This window comes from Candoia aspera, chromosome 2 (genome assembly GCF_035149785.1).
Source record: "Candoia aspera isolate rCanAsp1 chromosome 2, rCanAsp1.hap2, whole genome shotgun sequence".
Classification (NCBI taxonomy): Eukaryota; Metazoa; Chordata; class Lepidosauria; order Squamata; family Boidae; genus Candoia; species Candoia aspera.
In genome coordinates, this window is record NC_086154.1 from 98,554,509 (window position 1) to 98,578,250 (window position 23,742).

At 39.0% G+C, this 23,742-nt stretch overlaps 1 protein-coding gene across 1 annotated transcript in view; it reads right to left on the minus strand.

The window, feature by feature from the left end:
• Nucleotides 1–16,865, minus strand: part of PKN1 (protein kinase N1) — an 83,155-nt gene extending 66,290 nt beyond the window's left edge. Inside the window, exon 1 of the mRNA XM_063292528.1 lies at nucleotides 16,372–16,865. Coding sequence (XP_063148598.1) covers nucleotides 16,372–16,392 — 21 coding nt within the window. The 5' untranslated portion in view covers nucleotides 16,393–16,865. The remainder of the gene's footprint in view (nucleotides 1–16,371) is intronic.
• Between the last annotated feature and the right edge of the window lie 6,877 nt (nucleotides 16,866–23,742).

Sequence of the window (23,742 nt, forward strand, 5' to 3'; positions counted from 1 at the left end):
TAGCTAGCCAGCCTATTTTTACTTATGAACAACAGTGATACTACCATTTCTTCTTTGCTTCTTCCTCCTCTTTGTAGGAGTCACGATCTGAATCCATGATGCATTTTACAGGTAATTTGAATACCACGGAATACAATACTGTACGAAGTCAGAGATGAGAAGGAATTATTGCTCAGGGAAAGATGACTGAATATATCAACCTTCTTCAAAATATGAAATATTTCTATTCTTGAATTAGCTACTGAAAAATAGAACACATGAACTAGATTTCCAGGCTTTTTTATTTGGAAAGGTACCTGTTCTTTGCTCAGTTTTCTAATCAATTGCTTTTTGAAGCCATGTACCTCTGGTTTAGTTTGGAAATTTGTGAATTTTGGCCCAGTGTGTGAATCATACCTAACAACTGATTTATTACATTATGATAACAAAGTATATCAAAGTGTACCTCAAGGTTTGTTCACTGTTTTGTTGTTCTTCAATGATAACAGCATATCCTTGAAATTGAATGTCTCTAATTCCTTCATACTATTCTGAAATAGTGCTCTGTATAAGCATACAGACAAATCCAAATCCAGGGACCAAGGAATATAATCATTCTTCTTTGATCCAAGAGGCATCCATAAAATGGAATAGAAAACAAAGGATTCCCCACACCTTCCCATATATCATTCACCTGCAGCTACTGAAGCACAAAGAGATGCAGGAATGGACAACTTGTGAAAAAAAAGCTCTGACCAACACATTTTCAACATTAGCTGCTTGCCGGGTATTGCCAGTCAGAGCCAATATACCAAAAAGATGTGAGAAGAAATGAGTATCCATAGCAAACTGTTTGCCTGTACAACAACAGCCATTCTGAAAAACTGTAGCCTAGCCTTGCAGTGAAGCCACCAGAACAGATTCTCAAGATCAAACCCAGGCAGTTGTAGCAACAGGAGGCACTTCGTATTCAAAGAAGAATCTCATTCTCTCTCACACACACATGCTAAAAGCACCCTAGCTTCTCTCACCTCCATTGTAGAAAGGGTTCAAAGCTTTGAGCATACGAGGTACGAACAGTTCTCTATTCTTCCAGACGAGATACTCTACTCAAGATGAATATGGAAATACTAAACAGGCATGCAAGAACCTTGGCAGACACATGAGCTCTCATTCTCGCTTCTCAAGCTCCCAGCACCAAGACCTTTTTTGCCTTCCCCCACAGATCCAATATAGTGTTACAGGGCATCAGTTTCTGGTTTCAGTTCCACTTTGTAAAAGCAAGCCAGTCACAGGCAAGAGGCTGAAAAAATTTATATTGCAGGGCCAGACAACATGAAGAACTCCATATGTTTCTTAACTACAGCTCCCAATAGCTGTACAAATCATGAAGGATGCCTTGAATTATAGTTTAGAAACATCTGGAATACTACAGATCACCTTTCTCTATCCTACAGCTATTAAACTGTCATGGCCCCACAATTTCAAGCCAATACAACAAAATAAGGCATACATTCACACATATAATTCCCCTCCAAGAACTGTTGAGTGTTGAGGTGTCTCACAACAATTGGGGGCTGGGATGCACTACTGGAGGGTTATCAAAGGATGCTAAAAATATAAATGTGCATAAACCCATTTAGACAGTAGCCACTGTGACCAGAAATTCCCAATTCTAGACATGCCCTTCTGTGAATCTACATGTACTTGCAAAACTATATATAAGTCTTGTTGGTTTTCTGAAGTGAAAACAAATGTATTGGTAAAGTTTTGTTATAAACAGGTTTGGGGAACAGAACATACAGATGGGAAATGAACCATATTTCAGTCACGAGTTTCATACTGAGAGAAATGCAGGCAGCCTGATACACCTCAATGGATCTGTGGATATAACAGATATAATTTGGGAGTTGGCTCTTTGTAACCTAAAAATTATTCACATCAGGTAAATCTGCCTATGTTAAATTACATTTTAGGTTTTGCTCTGTTTTAAAAACTTTGCATTTTCTTCTATTCAGACACTGAGAAAGACAGCTTGAATCCGTTACTAAGGAAGCAATTTGAGGCTCCTGGGACATGAGGAGCAACAAGTGCATAAACACTTCCAAAGCAGTATTTGCATTATTCTGTTACAGGAAAAAAAATCAAATAACTTTGTAGCTCTAAAATCTAATTAATTTATCAAGCCTGGACCAGAGTCTGGATGCAATAAATTAATCTAGCAATAAGTTAATCTTAAGCAGCCATTATTTAGAAAAGATATATATGCACATTTCTGGTTGGGAGGGTGGTGCAGGGCAGCAAAATTGAAGGAATATAAAAACAAACAAATCAGGCAATGACACATAATTAAAATAGTCATGGCAGTCATTTAAAAGGCAGCATTTAGCGATAATACAAGTATCCTGGCTTTGGTAAATTATTGCATATGTATGAGATAATTTAAAAAAGCATCTGTAACCTCAATTCAGGTAATGATGACAGTACTGAATTTCTTGATGAAGGATAATTAAGGGTTTCACAATGGAATTTCCTTTTGAAATTCTTCCCACTCCCTCTCTCCACAGGATGGCCAATACCCAATAGCCCAGCAGGTTGAAATGGTCCTTTCCTATAAAGATGAATAACCATGGACCAACTCTGAAAAACTTTTTGGCAGCCTCCAGAAATTTTGCTGTGAAATTTAGTAACTAACTGCCCAAAAATACAAACATAATTTTGGTAGAAGCAAAAAGAAGTCACTGGAAAGGCTTATCAGACATGAAAGGGTTTTTTTCCTAAACCACCATCTCTGAAAATCCTAGTCCTACTTACTTGTACCATAACATAATGAAATTGCTCCACTCATTGCAGCCATCAGTTGTCCAAAAAAGTATCAAAATAAAAGTATTTCCTACCCCACTAAGCAACTGTTTGGTTTTTTGATATTGCCATTTGTCAGATTTTCAGAGACTGGCCTGTCTATGTTATGTAGGTAAAAATACTAAGCATTGTTGATTAGATAGATTAATATAGGAACCAAGTTGTTATCTGAGTCTGCCTATGGTTTGTGTCTTTTATATCTGGCTTTTTGTTGCTGGTGAGTAGTTGTAAGGAGAACAAGGTCTATGACCAAAAAACTAATGTCCAGATTCAGCAACCATCCTTGACGAAACACTGGAATAATTTTAGCTGGGAACCATAGATGCCAAAGATCCTGTCACTTTCTCTTTTTTGTTGTCTTGTGGTTAATTAAACTAGGCACTAGCCCAGCAGTGATGAACCATATCTATTTAGATGGGCATCATAAATCCTCAAACTATATGGTAAAATCAAACCTGCTACACACCAAACCAAGCTGATTGGTATTAATCTCACAATTCATCACAACATAACCAAGCAGGCTAATAATAATTTCCTTCCTATTTAGGCTACTGTTCCACTTTATAGGATGCATTTCATCGTTTGCAACTCATGTGTATTCCAAAATCCCTGTGCATGCATAGCCCGATAATGTGCAGGGGATTTAAAATTTAGACACAATTTAGTCTACAGATAGAAGACAACTGGGATTGTTCCATCATCTGTACAGTCAACTGTGTACAGGGAACTAAAAGCTACTCTTTTTAAAAAGTGAAAGATTCTTGACAGAAAGCATGCCCTACTATTTAAAAGAAATGGTGATTAATAGCATTACTTCCTGGTTGATTTTAAGTTATGTTGAGAAGTATCACCTCATCTGCTTGTTGATTAAAAGCAACCACAAACTTCTCAGGATTAAGGATTTATTATGTATTATGCAGCAAAATCCTATGTATATTTTCTTGGAAGGGAGTCATGTTGTCTATCTCTGTTTCCTTCAATTGTTCAGTCAGTTCTGACTCTGTGACCCAGGAACATCATTTCACTAAGACTATCTGTCAGTAGCTGCTTCTTTAAATTCTTGTAAGCTTATGTTTATATAATTTAACATTGCCTTCAATTGCTTTCAATTTTTCCAAGCATCATGGTCTTCTCTAGTGAGACTTGTCTTTCCATTATGTGTTCAAAATATCTAAGTCTTAGGTTTGTTGTCCTTCTTGTAGTCCAAGATATTCTCAACAATTTTCCACAGCAACAGTTTAATTTTTCTTTGTATAGCCTTTCTAATGATCCAAATTTCACAGCCCTATGTTGTAACTGGGAAAACCATAATTTTGACAATACATATGTTCATTGTCAATGTGATGTCTCAATCTTTCAATATCTAATATTGTCCAGCTTGGACAAAATGTTTTTCTCTTTGCAAAAAAGGTTATTTAGACTGTAATGTTCTTAAATAAATCTCTTGTCCTGCCTATTCAGTTGTTATCCTCAACTTTTTGCATACCTTGTATCTCCTTATCTTTTGTTCTTCTCTAGAACTCAGCATTTATTTGGACAAATTTTTCTGTTTTTATTGCCTTTCTGCCTTTTTGGGGGGTATTTTGCATTTCAGGATATTTTTATTTTCTTCAGATGTATGATGTCTTGCATTTCTGCCCAAAGTTCTTCAGACATTGTTCAGTATTTATCAAATCTAATACATTTAATCTATTTACCTTCACCATGCAATCATGTGGATTATTGCTGAAATCATATATTGTTGATATGATTATATTTGTTTCATTAATTTAAGTGGTAGTTTTGCATAAAGAATGTTATAATCTCAGCTGCAGTCAGTACCTGGTCTTGTTTTTGTGATTAAAGAGGACATTTCCATCTTTGCTTATAGAGTATGTGGACAGTTTGATATTGGTATTCTCCATCTGGCAACGTCCATGTGTAAAGTCATCTTTTAGGTGGTTGAAAGAAGGTATTTGCTATAAACATTTAATCTGCTTGGCAGAACTCTTATTAGTCTGTTTTCTGCTTCATTTTGTACACTGAGGCAAATTTTTCTCATTATTTCAGATGCTATTTTACTTTCAACTTTATTATTCCAGCCTCCAATAATTAGTATGATATATTTTTCTGGTGTTGTATCTACAAATTGTTGCAAATTGTTACAACTGTTCAAAGTGTTTACCCTCTGCATCTGCTGTTGGAAGACAGGCTTGGATAACCATAATACTGATTGGTTTGCCCTGAATTTGAATTGACATCATTACATCATTTTTGGGGTTGTATTTGAGCACTGTCTTTGACATCCTTTTTTAAAATAAGGATGGCTATTCTGTTTTGTCTTTAGTAGAAAATCTGGTGCTCCTCTGATGTGAACTGACCCATTCTACTCTATTTAAGTTTACTGATTCACAGAACATCGATGTTCAATCTTGACATTTCCACTCTGAACCTTAGTTCATGGTTCTAACATTCTAGGTACCAGCAGTAGACATACCAACACTGAACTTTCTTTTGCCTCTGGGCACCAGCCATCTATCTAGATGACATCAATTATATATCTTAGGTGTCTCTGTTTAGAACTGCACTTCGAGTGGATCTTCTCAGAAACAATTCTCACTGAATTCTGTGATACTCATAACTTCCCTGAAATTGCTGCCATCTAGATGTACAGGGCAACTCAAGAAAATCTGAGATGAACCAATTATTTTTTTAAGAAACAGTTCCAACATTAGAAACTTAGTTTTGAGCAATGCCACTTAAAATCTCTTCTCATTCACAGAAAGAAAAAAGTCTAAATATTAAAATAAATGTATTATCCTTATCACCATGAACCTGTATCATTTGAATGTTAAAAGCATGATTAGATGTTCTTTGGCATTCTACTAAATAAATTATTTCTGAATGGAATTGTTTCATTAAAATGGCACATGAATCTTGACAATCTTGTGGCTTTCCAGATCATCACAATACTCACATCCTTGGTTCACTTCAGCAGTCCACTGTTGAAATGAAGGAAAGGCCTTATTGCTCAGTGCCAACTTTCCAAAATGTTTTTGATTTTTTTTTTAAAAAAATTGAAAATATACAGATAATTGGTAGCCACACTTAGTTTCAACCTCAGATATTGAAGGGCATACTGTTCTTTATAATCATATAGTAAAGCTTACTCTAAAATATTTATAGACAGTGCCTTAAGTCTTCAGATAGCATGCCTCTTATCTTCTTTGGCCAATTGTTTAATTCCCACCTTTCAGATTCATCTGGAAATACAGAAGTGCTTGTATAGTATGCAGATGTCTTTAATGTATCTACATTTTTATTTACTAGTGAATCAGACAAAAAGAAGATTTGTCCCATGGGAGATCCCTGTCTACAGAAATATTCAGGTACTTTCTGAGACCTGAGCCTTGGCAGTAGGTTGTAGATTGAAAAAAGAAGAAATGGCATTAACACCAAGCAGATTAAGAAAAAATGCATGAAACCCAGTGTAATCGAGGCACTCACTGGGATATTAATGGCATTCAATGAAACAAGCAGGTCTATCATGTTTACAATAGTAAACAGCAAATTAAGGGTGGGACTGCAATCAACAGTCCACCTAATCCTAGAACAAGGTTTTTTAAACTATAATTTGTTGAACAAACGATGATGACTTGGTCCCCACATAAAGTTAAACCATAGTAGGTGGCTTCATACATCACATTAAGTCCAAGCCAAACGAATTCATTTTATGGCTTGTTATTTTATATGACCCAATTTTCGGGCCTTGCTGGGTAAAAATTAAAACAATGAAACTACTTAGAATCAGGTTTAGATGTTGATATAGAAACAAATTAACTGGTTCAAGGTTTCTCTGAGAACTTGTATCAGAAGAGGAGATAAGTGAACATTTACAGGATTTCTCCTTCAGATGGATCATCGGGGTCTTACTGATTCATCTACATAATACTCTCTCTTCCCTCCCCATTTTGAATCTGGTGCCTCAAATATTTTCACATGCACTTTTTTCCCCTAAGTCACATACATCTTTTTCACATGTACTTTTTCCCCCCTAATTTGGGGAACAGATTTGGAGAAGCAAAAGCCAACAGCCTTGCAACTCCAAAGAGGAACATTTGATCCTCTCCATTAACTCAGTCTGAATTATTTACATAAAAAGTAACGTTTCTCTCCTCAGTGACTAAGATAGATTCAACCACCATTCAAGCCAGCAGTTACAAACTACTGCTGTCAGAATGTTCCAGACAGGAATCAGCTTCCATCCACAGCACAGTCACCATGTAACCATAACACTAATAGGCACTTTGTAGTCACCACTTCAGACTGTACAACCAGCAACGGAAAGAACGCAGTAGTTTAACTTTCCCTCCAAATCAAGAGAAGGTTTGGCTCCGGTGAGCCAGGCCAAACAGTTTTACACTTAGTTCACATGGAGAAAGACACAACAAGCCCTACAGCAGCAAATATTCCAAGGAATGCAATGAGTTGGAACTATTTATCTTCCACAAAAACAGAAAGGAAGTAACAACCCTGAACTCTATTAGTTAACAACTTCAGGAGAAAGCATAGTGTTCGGAGGTACACGCAACTGTTCCTCTGAAAGACAAATCTATCTAGTTATCTAGTAGTCCAGCAACTGCACTAAAGATGATATAGGATCTTAAAGCATAGAAACGTATTCGATTTTGCTACTGAAACATGAAGTCTGAGCATCGTGCAGCAGCATATTCCTGTCGGATAAGCTCTATCTTTCAGCTCCTACTTGCTATAGGAGAGACTCCAGAGGATCAGCACCATTAAAGCTATTAAAAGAAAGCTTTCTTCTGAACACAGGAATACTGTTCAGATGGTACAGCAAGGAATATGAGCTTGCAGAAAAGAAATGCAAGCAGACAATAAGGGATGCAAAAAGTGCTTTGGAGGAACCTAACATGGATAACATTAAGATCATCTATGAGTTATTTAAATACATTAGAAGCAGAAAACTGGCTAGAAAATTGGAGTGCTGGATGATATAGGAGTTAAAGTAGAACTAAGAAATAGCTTAAATGAAAAGATAATTCTTCAAATTTATCTTTGTTGCAGAAGATGTAGGACAAATATCTTTGAACCAATGTTTTCAGGAATGAAGTACTGTATATGAAAATGAGGCAAATTGCTTTTGAGGTTGATCAACAGGATTGTAATGGGATTCTCAAAGCATGAGAAAGAGGATGGTGGTTTACAAACTATTACAAGGACAGAACATCTGAACATTCTTCTTATGGCTTGTGTGAAAATAAGGCACTGGAAACCTGTTCAGTAGTTAGCAACATTCTTGGTGGATGGGTTGCCATGGTCTAGGTCAGCCTTTCTCAACCTTTTGACCCTGGAGGAACCCTTGAAATATTTTCCAGCCCTGTACATTCGGGCTCAAATACAGGCCACAATAATTTTTTATTATTATATTCGTTTCATGTGTAGGCCTGCATATATGCATGAACAGTGTTCTTAAACTAAAAGTAAAGAATGAAACTTACCTCTTTAATGTGAAGTTGCCTGCATTTGAAATAATTTTTTTAAATAAATTGTGTTCTCCCAGGGAAACCCTAGTGACCTATTGTGGAACCCTGGTCAAGAAACCCTGGTCTAGGTCAAGAACACAGAATTAGGCAGCCTCCCTTGTAAAGGGAGAAGAGGAATTGCCAAGACTAATGTTAAGCTCTTAGCACCTACTTACAACTACAAATCAAAATTTTCAGACTTTACTATTACCAGATTTCTTGAAAAGGAAAAAGGAATTAGATTATAGAAATCTTGGCAACTGTTTACTTTAGCACCCAAATTATCTCTAAATTAATTTCTTGATCCTCTTTTTAATCACCTATTATGCACTAGGGAAGTACCCCCATTTTTTTGATAAAGGAGGAAAATGCAGATATTCTCTGCTTGTAATATTCTGTTCCTATCCTCTTTTCCATTCTCTAAACAGTCCATTACAAGCATTTTGACAAAGTAAATGAAAATCTCCTGAGCAAACTTATTTCAATTATGAAATAAGAGGAAAGTGTTTTTTTAATGGATCAATAATTAGTAACCAGTAAGAATACAAAGCAAAGTGTAAAATAAATGGACAATAGAGTTCCCCAGTGCTCCTTAATTGTTCATAAATGATTTGCAATTCAAGGTAAGCAGAGGCTATATTTTCTAACACCAATTAATGTAGGGTGATTAATGAGACAACAATTCCCGAATGATCTCTCCACACTGGAGGAATGGCAAGTATTCAAAATAAACAAGTATAAAATGGCAAACATATAAACAAGTATAATTTGAAACACAACAATCCTAGTTTTTGTGGTTGAAGCTGGTAGTGACTGCTCAGTTCTTGCTATTCCTATGGATGAAAGGTGAAAGGTCCCCTGTGCAAGCACCAAGTCATGTCTGACCCTTTAGAGGGATGCCACTTTCATGACGTTTTCTTAGCATATCAGGGTGGTTTGCCATTGCCTTCCCCAGTCGTCACCTTCCCCAGCAAGCTGGGTACTCATTTTACTGACCTCGGAAGGATGGAAGGCTGAGTCAACTTGAGCCGGCTACCTGAGAATCCAGCTTCTGCTGGGATCCAGCTCGGGCCGTGGGGAGAGTTTTTGGTTGCAGTACTGCTGCCTACCACTCTGAGCCACACGAGGAACATTTTGATTTTTAATGGCCTTCTTCCCAACAACTGGGCACTGGATGGATGTTTCAATGAAACATCCATCCAGTGCCCAATTATTGGGAAGAAGGCCATTAAAAATTAAAATGTTCATATTGTAATGTTTTAAACAAGTGCCAGATGCAACCACACTTTGAATAAGTAATACAGTTCTGATCGCACCTCAAAAAGGTTATGTTAAAGTGGGCTTGAAAAGGTGGAGAAAAGTTCACAGTGTCTGATATTAGAATGCAGGATCATTAAATGAACTTGTACAATGAGAGATTCAAGACTGAAGAGTTGACATAGTTCATATTACCACCATGTGGTAGAGAATTCCAGTTTATACTACATACTTAAACTGTGGAATTCATTGCTGCAAGATGTAGAGATGGCCACCAAATCACTTGGATTTAAAACGGGTATTAAGCAATTTATGACTACCATAAAAATATGAGTACTATAGGCTATTAAGCATGATGATTATATATTATCTCCAGGAGTGGAGACAGCATGGAGAACTTAGGCAGAAAGGTACAACTGGGTTCTTGTCTTGCTTGTGCAATTCTCAAAGGCATTTAGTGGCTACTCTAGGAACAGAATGCTGGACATCAGTGCATCAAGCAAGCCTTTTCTTCTGTTCTTATAGCTCTGTGCAAAAAGCACATTCAAATTCATGAATTTTACCATTATTTGATAGCTATTATTGTAATAGCTAGAAATGTAAACTGCCTCCATCAAATTCTGCTTGCCCATAAAATCAATCCAAAAATTTAGGCAAAGCTGTTTGTTTGTTTATCAAATTCATCACCACCCATCTGCCCCTCAAGAGGAGACTCTGGGCGGTTTACAGTAAAAATAGTTTTTACGGTAAAAAAAACTATTATCCTACCATGAGAATAATACTGTGTAAGAGATGAAAAATAAATGCTGTTCATCTCACCATGAGTTCAATAGCTCTTTGCATCTGCTGCACGCTGCATAATCTGTACATTATAGTTCAATAAAGTCACACTAACTCTACACAAAAGGTAAGATTGAAGAAAACAAAGTAGTCCAGGTTTTCTGCTCCCTCTTAAACTTTTTCTTTAGGATTTGATGAAATTTTTAAAGTAGACACATGGAACTTCTCCCTATTAAATGAATATCAGCCTTTATGGGGAAGGTTGTTAAGAAGGGCTGCAGCTCCAGAAGGCCATGGGGGAAACCGATGATATGGACCCTTTTCAACTGAGTTTCAGGCTCAGGCACAGTACAGAGACAGCATTGATTGTGCTTGTGGAGTACTTCTGGCAAAGCCAGGATAGGGGTAGTGCTATTGTCTTGGTTCTCCTTGGTGCCTCAGTGATTTTTGATACCACTGATTATCGCATCCTTCTGGATTGCCCACAGGGAGTAGGGGTGAGGGAAGGAACTGTTCTATGGTGGTTCTGCTCTTTTCTCTGTGGATGGTCTCAGTTATACTGACTGAGCAGAGGAGACATTGAGGCTAAGGCTCCTAACCTGTGGGGTGCCTCAGGGCTCAACACTCTTACCACTTCTGTTTAATATCTACATGAAGCTGTTGGACAAGGTCATCTAATGATTTGGGATCGGATATCAATAGTATGGAGAGCCAGTGTGGTCTAGTGGTTAAGGCATCAGGCCAGAAACCAGGAGACTATGAGTTTAGTCCTGCTTTAGGCACAAAGCCAGCTGGGTGACCTTGGGCCAGTCACTCTCTCAGGCCTAGGAAGGAGGCAATGGCAAACCACTTCTGAAAAACCTGCCAAGAAAACTGCAGGGATTTGTCCAGGCAGTCTCCAAGAACTCGACATGACTGAACGAATTAAAAAAAAATCAATAGTACCATTGATACCCAGCTGTATATCTCAATTCCGGGCCATCTAAGTGACACTGTTAAATTCTGGAGGCTTCAAGGGTCTGGATGAGATAGAACAGACTCAAGTTCAACCCCAGCAAGACTGAGTGGCTGGGGATATTTGGACCTCTGGTCCCAGAAAATTTCATCTTCAATCGTACATGGGGTAGTATTTCCCCATTTGAGAGCCGTGTGCAGCTTGGGAATTTTCCTGGATTTGCAGCTTCTGCTCTCCAAGGGCAGGAAGGTCTTTACACAGATTCTTCTGGTGCACCAGTTGCACGCATTCCTGGATTGGAGAGGTCATTCTCACCCTAGTCACCTCACATGTGGACTATTGCAATATGCTGTACAAGGGGCTGCCGTTGAAGACCACTTGGAAACTGCAGCTGGTACCAAATGTGGCAATGCAGACAGTAATAGGCATGACACAATATATGCCCATGTAACATCCCTGCTCCATGAAATGCATTGGATGCCAGTTAGTTTTGAACACAATTCAAGGTGCTGGTTACCACCTACAAAACCCCTCATAGCTTGGAGCCTGGCTATCAGAGGGATTGCCTAGCTCCAATAGTTTCTGCCTATCTTGTATGATTGGACAAAGTTGGCATACTTTGGGTCCATCAACTAAACAATGTCATCTGATGAGACCCAGGAAGCCAACAGCATCCCCCAAGATATCCACATGGCCCCACCTTGACTATTCTAACCAGTCTTTAAAAACCCGGCTTTTCCCCCAGGTCTTAGATTGGGGAGGGTAGTGAATTTCCTTCTGAGACCTATGTTGTTCTTTTTAAAAATTATCTTGGTTTCTCTTGTTTTTAATGTTATATGCTGCCCAGAGTCGTAAGGAGTTGGGTGGCTCTCTAAGTTTGACAGATAAATAAAATCTCCCCATATATATATTAATTAGCTCTAGCGGATATGGTTGTAGCTGTTAGGCAAAGCCTGGTATTCAGAAGTTCCTCTAACTTAACTCACATGATGGCTTCAATCAGAAGAACGTCCTCAAATTTGCAAAATAAGAAGAGAATGCATAGGTTCTTGTAATCTATGATTTTTAAAAAAAAATCCCAGGTACTTTCTGCTTTTCCAGTTTTACTTTTTCATGGGATAACTGACAATTTCAGTGAGACCAGTTACAACTTTATCAGCTTCACTCTGATTTGTGAATTTAGTCTTATGCAAAACTCATTTCTTGCTGGCTTGTTGTTAAACTACATCTTAATCTGCCTTTAAACATTTGTATATAAATTCCTATAAATAAAGTTAAGCAATTCTAAACTATTGCAAAAATACCTAAAACCCACTAAGCCTCTAATTTTTAGCATCTCTCTCTAAGCCTGCAAGTTGTTATAAAGTACATTAAGACAAGAAGGGAAAAGTGGTGAATCTGCAGAAAATTAAATGCTTAATTTGATTCTAACTTAGTCAGAAACTAAGTAAGATCTTACTTATAATGCTTTACAATAGCTAGGTCTGCACGACAATCTGAATCACAAACTAGCCAATCACATTATAGGTGGATTGGTCATATGAACCCAGCTGATATGATTAGCTGATGGTTCTATTATATCATGCAAATCTAGAAAATGGGGTTAACTGTAAATTATGTCTCAATAAGCCATGGGTAAATGCATTGTGTGAACACAATCGTTACATTAAATATGTTTGGACAAACTACTTAAAGAAAGGAAACAGTCCTCCATCCAGCTGAAGAATAGCAAAATTTGCCACATTTGTATTAAGTTTTCACAATTTTTTTTACTTACAAGTCTAGAAGGCACTGTCCTTAAACTGTCAAAAAGGAACTGTCTTTTTTCCATTTATCTCATTTAAAGACAAAGATCTAAACTAGATGTTACATATTCACATGTGTAAATGGCTTTTTTTTCCTCCAAAGGAAAAACAAACCTTCAATATCACAATCAGGAAGTAAGAAATGAAAGAGAATGCTTGAATGATCAAATAAAGTATCACGGTTTTACAACACAATTTTTAATTTATTCAACATATTTATACCCTGCTTTTCAAAGATCTAACCTCAATAATAAAGCTTTCAGACAATAAAGGATACAACTACATTTAAATACTGAAAAACTGCACTACTGTAATTCAGAAGGTAAAGGTTCACTTGAAGTTTAAATGATTTTTTAAAACTTTCTTTAAATACTTCTACTCGCTCCCTATTTCTCTTCATCCAACAGCAAAATTCTAAGGCTACTTTTCTTTTTTAATGGAAATTCATGCATGCATTTAATGCCTTCAGCTGAGCACATTCTCATGTACCTTTTGCATGTATGCATATTATGAAGAGATTGAAATTCAGTTCATAAGTCAAAGCAAGTTTTTCTCTAAGCTCTTTGTTTTATATTTGTCATCATTAACTTTGCAATCTTTTAAAGTGTTTTATCTAAAAAAAATTGTTTGGTCTTCATTTCAAACACCCAAGCTAAACAATATAAAATGCAGTGTCAGGATAAAGCTTAATCTGATGTTTTGTTCCTTTTAGCTCAACAGACTCTGTTGACAGTGCAAGGTAAGGGGCTGACAGTAACGGATTTGATTATCAGCACCATACCTTTAATAATTGAAATGTTGTTAGCTGTACAGACAAGTAAGAATGGTTTTAGCACATTGATTTTTAAGCTGGCAATGATTTGTTGCTTTAAACAAGCAAGCAACAAATCACATACCAGCTATAGTCCTTATCCTGCAGTTTACTGTAAAGAGAAGGACTGTCAGATACCCATTGTTTCCAAAACAGACTAATGGCCAAGAAACTTGGCCAGAAAGCAGAAATCTCCATCCAGCAGTTCCAGAAAGTCTTTAATATTCCAATCAACAGGTAGTCTCATATACTAAATCCTTAAAACCCCATTACAGGCCCATTCCACAGATTCTACACAGTGTTGTCTAAATGACATTTGCCTAGCAAATATTTTTTCTTTCAGGAAATGCTGCGGTGCATGTCTCCCTGATTAAAAATCTCACATCAGCATTTAAAACTCCCTTTTCAAGAGAACTCCCCAGAGCCCACAGATAGAAACAATAAATCTACACAAATGAAAATAGCTTTATGACAGGAAAAGAATCTTAAACTGACAGCAACTATCATGGCACAAGGGAGAAAGCACAAATATATGTAAAGATAGGTTATTACATTTCTTGCAATATTATTCAGAGGAAAGGAAATGTATCATATCCTAGCAAAAATCAAGGGGAACTATATTCTATTTCACTTACTTAGCCTGCCCTAAACTGGAAACATCCTTCTGAAGTTAAAGGAAGGTCCCATTCAGTTTTACCACTTTGAGCCACACAAAGGGAGAAAGAATTCAAAGGCTGCTGGCACTGACAAATTCAGAGTCAGAAAAATAAAAGAATAGCCATACTGAGTCAGACCAAATGCCCTTCGGATCAAGAATTCTAATGTGCCCACCCCCCATCAGCTGCATGCCAATGGGAAGTCAACAAGCAGGATTACAATACAGTAGCACCCTCCAATTTGTGTTTCCTACCTAATGATACTGAGACACAACGCCTCATGATACACAGCCAGTGTTATCCATGGGTATGTTTAAATTTGCCTTTTTAAAGTACTTCAAACTGGGAACCCCCATCTCCCACTGTCTGTGATAGAGAATTCTGTAGTTTAACTATGTGCTTTCCAAAGTAATTCCTTTTTTTCTGTCTCAATCTCAAAGTTTTCAGCTTTTAGGGGCAACTCCAAATTCTAACTATGAGAACAACAAAAATCCCTATATTCTCTTCACGCTGTGCCTAACTTCCTATCTTCTGCCAGGCCTCATTTTGCTGAAAATCCAAAACCGTGTAGCCTGTTTCTATAGGGCTCCACCACTGAACCTTCTGGTTGCTCTCTCTGCTAATTCCACAATACCCTCTTGAAGTGTCATGACCAGAAATATAAGCAGCATTCCAAGTATGGTCACAGCGACAGGATAGACAAAGACACTACAGCGTTTGGCAGTGTTACCTTCAGTTCCCTCTCCAATGATCCTTAACCCGTAATTCGCTCTTTTGGATCAACATTTTTGCCACAGCCTCAGGATCTCTTCCCTGACCAAGCACCGTTAACTCAGATGGACGTTCCTGCCTCCCAGCCAGTGAAACAGGAATGGTTTGGCCAATCTCTATACATGTTCTTACTTACACCAAACCTGTTTGGAAAGGAGTCTCCAACTGGGGGAACAATGTGTTTTTTGTATCTTTTTCTTTTAACCATCTAAAACAAGTTGGTCAAGTCAGCAAACCTGGCCACACGACTACTCACCCTTGAGATGTCTACTTCAACAGATCAAAAGAAATAAAGCCTTTAATTAGCTACCATTATATCTAAGCCCAGGCTTGTTTCTGTCCCTCTTGAGATGTAGTGACAGATGGCAAGATGTAGAAGGCAGCCACTCAGTAAGGTGACTGCCTTCTACAGTCTCCCATCAATCTCCCATCCAAGCCAGAAGGACATGTACACACATACCCTGGGTATTACATATTTGTTAATGTGCTTCCGTAGGCAAAGGATGCTACTATCCATGTCTCAGTTTCCCATATCAATGAAGCAGAATGTTCATGTTTACTGAACAGAGACCCAGGGACACTTCCAAGCAGAAATCCAAGTCTAGGTCTTCGGAGCTCCAAGTCTAAGCCCCCCCTTCCCACCCAGTTATGGAAGGATAAACATAAGCAAGGCGCCGGGGCGGGGGGGGGGGGTGGAGGATAGTGCCAGGATCGGGCTGCTCGTGCAGTGACAGCCTGCACACGAGGAATGGTCAGCAGCTCCTGTCGCCACCGCTACCACCAGCTGGCAGGAGGGGCGAGGAGAAGGGAACCAAGCGAAGTCCGAGCCGGGTGCAGGAAGACGTCCCGCAGCCGCTCATCTGTTGCTACTCCAAGGGGCGCAGAGACCGGCGGCCCGCTCCCCTCACAGTTTGCGCGTGCCGGGTCTCTACTCGGGATAGAGGCAGGAGCGAGAAGTCTGGCTTCTTACCTGAAGCGAATCGTTAGCCATCTCCACCCCGCGTTTCCCGCCAAGTCTCAGCTAGCTGCCTCCTCTTCGCGCTGCTCCGGGGGAAGCGGCTGCTCCCTGGGGTGCCCTTACAGCCACAGCCGATCCGCCATCCTCTCTTCCACCGCTGGTTGGCGGGGCGTATAGGAGCCGTTGAGCCCCACAAGGGGGCGGTCCACCCACCCACAAACAAACAGCGAGCGAGAGGACCAAAGGAAGGAAGACTCGAAAGCTTTCCTCGGCAGCAGCTTGCTCCGGCGGGCGAGCTGCTGTCTGCAGTGGCGGCAGCTCCTCCTCGTCCCCCCAGACCTTCGGCCGGAGCACTGAGCGGCACAGAAATGCCCTCCCTCCTCCTGGCCCGAGTACACTATGTGCCACTCACTCTTATTGTTGCTGCGGCGTCGGCCGCGCTGGCTCACTCCCTCCCAGCGCCCAACTTGCCGGGCTGGTCACGTGAGCGGGGGAACGCGAGTCGAGTCGGCGAAGCCGTGGGGCGAGGACGAGGAGGTGGAGAGACTATTGTGGCTGCAGCGAGTGCCGGGAGGAAGCTGACCGAGACGGCTACAGCTTTGTGGATTGCTTGCCGCAGCTGCAGCAGCCGCGCGCTTTAGACCGCCTTCTTTCCTTTCCGGAGCAGACTAAGAGATTAGCAGTAAGGGAGGGAGGGCTAAAGGAGGAAACTGAACCCCATTATTTCTCTCCGCTGTACCTCGCAGAAGCTGGGCTAGTGGCAGCTCTTTTCTGCACTAAGGACAGGACAAGGCTGCTTTGCACCCTGGTTTTGGAGAGGAAGGCCTGACTTCCGTTTAGAGGCTCCCCACCGCGAGCCGTCTTTTCTCTGCGCTGCTCGCCGGCCCAAAGCCTTGAAGTCCGGACCTACCGTTAGGAGGAACGAGATAGCTACCGTAGAGAACTGAACTGAGTCATAAAAGAGCCTCAAATTCTTTTTTAAATTTATTTTTCCGAGAAAAGCGCTTATGGGCTTTTCTGCCTTAGATGTTCTCTTACTTAAGCCCTGGTGGATCAGGTGCCGCCAGAGTGGGGCGGCGGCGCAGTATTTGGGGGGGCTGAATTTCAGTGTCGCTGCTACTACCAGCTTTTCTCTTTTTGCACAGCCTTAGCAGAGGAGCTGCCCCCAATCTTTTTGGGGCACTGCTTCACTTTCTCTACCAATTTTTTCGGCTGTACTTTTTTAATCGAATCCCTTTCAGAGTAGCTCAGGAGTATAGTGCAAAATGCAGCTGGAAAATAAATGATGGTGCCTCAAGCAGTGTTTTAACCATCAGGCCACCCTGATTTCTCCCAATTTTAGCCAAGTTATACTGTACCTCACTCCCCATGGTTTGCTAAAATGGCCTTTCACAAAGGGGCACCAGCCTCATTGTCCCATCCTATTCTTATTTTAAACTATAATATATCCATAGACACACATTGAGTAATAGCTTGGGATATTAAAGGTAGTCCTATATCCGCTTTCATCTGAGACTATCATTCAGTGGCTAGGTGCTGGCTATTTCTGGTAAATTCTCTGTTGTCTTCTTGTCTTTCAAAACACTGGATCCTTAGCTAAATATCAACCCAAATAATCCCAAGTCCTTCAAACTGCTCCAGGTCCTATTCTTTTTCAAGTAAGTCCCACAGTGGTGGTAGTAATAATTTTATTTAGTTTGTGCTTGTAACTTAAATGCAGTACAGGTAGATTAAAAATTATATTCAATGTAAACAATATAATTGAAATGTTTCATTATAATATAAACATTTCCTAATACTAGGAAAACTTTAGTATAAATTTATAGTGAATAGTGAAAAAGAAGGCTTTTCTAGCTTCACAGAAGTCCTGCAAAAAAAAGGGGCTTTTAAAACTTCAAGGGATGAATCCTAATTCAAAGGCAATGATTCCAGAAATAGGAGCTAAATGGAAAAAGGCCCTAAAACATAAAGTGATCATTTTAACATGAAGAAAAACTAATCAACTTTGATTGCATGATTGAACCAAGTACACAGGATCATGAACTGCAATCAAGCTATTAAAATAACTTGGATTCAGTCAATACGTACTTGTAGGATTACAACCTTCACCTATGTTAAATCCTGTCTCATTTTTGCATTAATACTGTATACATTCTGATCCTTCCATAAACTGACATCCTGCCTTGATAACAAAAAGGCAAAGGTTAAATTTGACTCAACAGAGTACTATTCCTTAGAAAAGGACATGTGCCAGGAAGCAAATTCCTAATCCTCAAGCAGGTTTAGTCTTTATTTTGCATTCTGGTTTTAAGATTAATATATCTAGTAATAGTACTGAACATCTTACAAATTATGCAAGGCTGATGTTTTAAATGATTACATTTCTGCTTTGCTTCTTTAACTACAATAAGCAGCTGCAGCAGGGTCCTTGTTCTAAATCATACAAAGCTTTTAATTTTTACTGTGAAGGATGAATCTTTCTCCCTTAGCTTACGTGAAAGGAAAATGGCAAAATGTAACTTCTTTCCACAGCCTGTCTTTGCCACCATGAATAACAAAGTTTTTGAAAAGAAAAAACCCATGATTTGTTCTACCTCCTTCATGAATGGATTTGATTCAAAATTGGAATGGGGGTTGATCCAAGTATCTGAGACAAACCTACATTAACCATTAATGTAGATTTGAACAATAAAGTTTCTCTGAAACCATTTAAATCAACATGTTTGACCATATTTATTCCCATAGGATTGTACAGTACAATACAAGAATAAATTTAAGTTCATATAATTTACTATATAACTGTCAAAAGTCAGTTCACACAATAATTGTATATAAGGGGCTCTGTTTTTAAAAGGAAAGTTGATAACAACAGGGGCTGAAATCTAGCCTGGGAAATTGAAAAACATTTCAGCAGAAGGTAATGGCAAACTACTAATGTACTGTTGCCAAGAAAACTGCATGGATGTGTCCATTAAGTCATTAAGTTCAACTTGAAGGAGACTTCATAGTTTAACCATAAGGAAGTTATCAAAATCTTTGTCACAAGCACAGAACCCAGCATGTCAGCACACTCTCAAACTGCTGATCTTCAGGATTTTCTATAGATAGACAACTCAAGCAACACATTTGCTATAAAGTATTTTGGTACACATACTGTAAAAGAGGAGGTTTCAAGTCCTTTGACAAGTCACCCTGATTTCAATAGAAGCACTGTATTCTACTTGAACTACTGGAAACCAAATGAATTATGGAGTCTGCCAATGTTTCTCCCGTCTTCAACTCCTTCTTTTAATGGGATGAAGAATGAACTATGATGCTCATCAGGAGCTGAAATTATTACATTCTTTATATATAAGTAAACAAGGATCTAAATGTACTTTTATAGCTAGGTTATCTTAGCATATTGAAATGGTCATATGTCCATTACCACAAACCAAGTCCAAGTTGTATCACATCTACTACAATAATTTATTTTTGTCTTTCTGTATTCCCATATGTTCAGTTTGAACTTGTCGTAAAGCAGTAAAATGCAATATTGTAGCTTACAGTAAAGCAGAGTATTGCACCATTTTATAGCATAAAATGAATAGCTACAGAATAAAATGGCTACAAAAGATGTTTGATAACATTACTACAACGTATTTCAAAGGGCTTATTGAAAAATTGTTCACATCATCCTTTCAAATAGGGGCAGAAATAACATATACACATTCCAATAGAAGAGAGTATCTGTAGCTCAGGGTTGAATTGTGGAGTCCTTGGTGCTCTCTGAGCTTGGTTGTTTGCTTGCAGACGTTTCATCACCTGAGTAGGTAACATCAGTGCTAGTGAGTGTGGGGTTTGCTCCCTGTTTATACAGTATACAGTAGCTTGCCCTGCCAGGGTGGGTGGGGGTATGGCTTTCTCCGTGGTAGTTTCTCAATTAGGGTATTGTTTTCTGCTTGTTTGTCTGGTGTTAATCCTTGCTTATCTGGGTATTGGTTGCTGGAGAAGATGTGTTCTGGTCTTTTTGTTTCCTCCTTAGCCTTATTATCTTTTGAATAGTGTGTAAATGTGCTTTATGTGTCTATTGATAGCTGATTTGTCTGAATGCCAAGCTTCCAGAAATTCCCTAGCGTTTTTTGGATTTAGCTTGGTCTAGGATGCTCACAGTTTCCCAGTTGAAAAGTTGATGCTCACAGTTTCCCAATTTCAAACTGCAATCCAAATTGTTTGCAAGGTACACAAGTCCAAGATATAGGAAAGCTAAAGGAGTGAAGAAAAGAAAAATCTCTAACTGAAATATCTCAGCTGTTTGAGATTAATGATAGCAGTGCACATGTCTAGGGAAGAATACTGTTGCACTGTATTGGTGGAGAAACGGAAAAGCAGAGGTACAGCTGCCTACATGTCAATGCCTGTTGTAGTAACAGACATAGGGCCACTTTTCTGTAACTCAAGACTTCTGAGTATATTGAATGACAACCCCCACCATCCTCATCCAGCATGGCAAGCCCCTTTCTACTGCCCCTTAAATGGATCTCAAAGACTTGGCTGTTTCCTCCAGACCTTGGTTTAGGTAGAGTAAGTGAGTGTTAGATTGACTATTGAGGTATGTTGGTTCCCTGGTTATCATCTTTATTTTATTGTAAGTGTTTAACCTGTATACCACCTAGAATACTTTTAAGTTGGATGGCTTTATAAATTTGATAGATGTATAGATGATAACCTGGTATAACTGGACATCATAAATTTAGTTTCTAAGTTAATATATTAAGTGTAGACATTCTGAAGTGATTAATATATTAATATTATTTCAGAACAATCATTCTGAAGTGATTTCTATAATATATTAATGTTATTTCAGAACAATCAATATAGGTTATAAGCTTCATTTTGTAGTGAAAATAGCTAGAATATTACCCTTGTTTGGGAATAAAAATAGCTTTGGTTGTTTATAATGTCCTTGAATACTACCTGTCTAAGAAAACAAGTTCTCTCTTTAGATTTGAAGAGCACTGCCAATAACAACCAACAGGCGATAGAGATCATTTGTTATTTGAGCCCACCATTGCAGATAATTTGCATATTTCCCTTGTTTTAATACCAAATATTTTAACAATAGTTTTAATATATACTAATCTGTTGCATTCAGTTGCCTGATGTAGATTATTTTCAGAATTTATCTTTAAATAGGTTGATGTCCTTGTAGGCAGTCATCTTTATAAAACAACCTAATAAGTGTAGCATAAAAGTCTACCTCTAAATATGTTAGGTACCACAAGCATAGGTGATTCTATGTACTCATTAAATATCACAAATACAAGATGCCTGTGTAGATTCTGCAACTTCAGAATCATTAGTATTATTTATCAAATAAAGGTATAAATAGGCACTGTTACATTATTTTGTCACATAAGTCCACTGACTATAGCCAGATTTTGCACATCATGGCAAGAACTAGAATCTGTCCTCCCGGTTCGATCTGGCAGGGTTGGCGCACTCCAGGTTCCATCAATTAAACAATGCCACCTATTGGGACCCCAGAAGTGTACCTTCTCTGTAGCAGCACCTGCCCTCTGGAATGAGGTTCCCCCTGAAATTCGAATGGCTCCCACCCTACTGGGATTTTGAAGGGCCTTAAAGACCTGGCTCTTCACCCAGGCCTTTGGAGAGGATGATGGATGTCTGTTTTTCCTGTTTCCCTCTGCCATTATTGTCCCTTTGTCTCATGCCGTTTTTGTGTTTTTTGTCTTGTTCTATTTTTTAAATGTTTTAAAAACTGTAAACCCCACAGAATTGCTGGGAGTCAGACAGCATATAAATTTAATAAATTATTATTACTCTTATTATTATTAAAAATAGAATGGAGCAGGGTTCAGGGTTAAAAAAGGCTTTTGTCTCTTAAACTTTCCCCAACTCTAAAAAGTAGAGAGAGAAAGATCAAAATATATAGTCCCATTCATACTAGGACAGCTGTAGTGACTACAAAAGGATACTGGCAAGAGACATGCAGCCCTTGAGCTACACTGCACTTCTCTCTTAAGCTATGGTTTGTTAAACACTGTTGACCAAGACACAATTGGGTGGATTCACAAACAAATGGTTATATATTACAATGATTAGGTTCAAACATTGTTCTAAGCCCAAACCATTTTTATTTATTTATTTATGCTTAGTATGATATATAAAACCAGCTTATGTGAAACAAAGAGCCCTGTTTTTCACAAGGTCAGAATGAAGGTGAAGATTGGAAGTATGAATTCTTCTCTGTTCCTTCTTGGCCCAAATAGTGCATTTTTATTGATAGGACTAGAAACACAGTGACAGCTGATCTGCACTTATCACGGCCTATTAATTATATATACAGTGTAAAATGAAATAATTTTCTGTTGGCTTTTTATTTTCCCAGCAATGGAACACATATATTTGCATCTTCTTGAATATGTTACTGACACTTCAAACTACTTCAGCTAAAATTAGCTATGACTGAATCTCTCAGCAATGAACCTCAGAAATTAATGTGTTTGAAACCACATACTTTCAGTGGGACATGCAGCTAAATATATGCTGTAACTGGGAGTGGGGCTACTTGCCACATTCATGATAGGACAAATCTGCTTTGTCACCACCACATAATGCCTGGGTTCATACATCATGCTAAATTATAAGGACTGGTTTATGAACCACAATGGCTGGGTCCATACAGGTAATCCTTGAGTTACGACGGCAAGCGGGACTGGAATTTCCTCACTTAAGTGATGTGGTCGTAAAGCACAATGTCATATAACTGTATCGCTTAGTGATGGCAATCCCTGCGCTCCCTGTTGCTGTCATTAAGTGAGGATTGTGAGTTAAGCGAGTACTTCCTTGCAACTTCCTGCTGGCTTCCCACAAGCAAAGTCAGTGGGGAAGTCGACAGGAAGTTGCAAGTCCCAGGCGGCTCACAAGCAGGCCAGCAGGCAGGCAAGTGGCTGCTGCCAGGTGGGAGAGGGGATGCACAGGTGGCCAGGGAGGTGCTGCACAAGCATGGCTTGAGGTGGCTGCTCCTGGGTGGGAAAGTGTGTGTGAGTGGCCGGGGAGGTGCAGTGCAAGTGCAGTGAGGCTCAGGGAGGGTGTTTGGGTGGCCAGCAAGGCATAGCATGAGTGCTGAGGGGCTGGGGGAGGGTGCGCAGTTGGGGGACACTTACCTGAGCAACTTGCGACCTTGCTATTACAATTAAATCAGAAAGCAAGAGCTGCATGTTGTAATTTGAAGCTCAATCCTATTTGAAGGACCAGCTCAAAACATACTATGCAGGCTAATTCTAACAGTAACCTATTATTAACATTAAAAAGGAAATCGAATAGCAAAAGCAGTGTGTATAGAGGAGGATCAAAGAAAGAACTGAATCCAAAAACTTG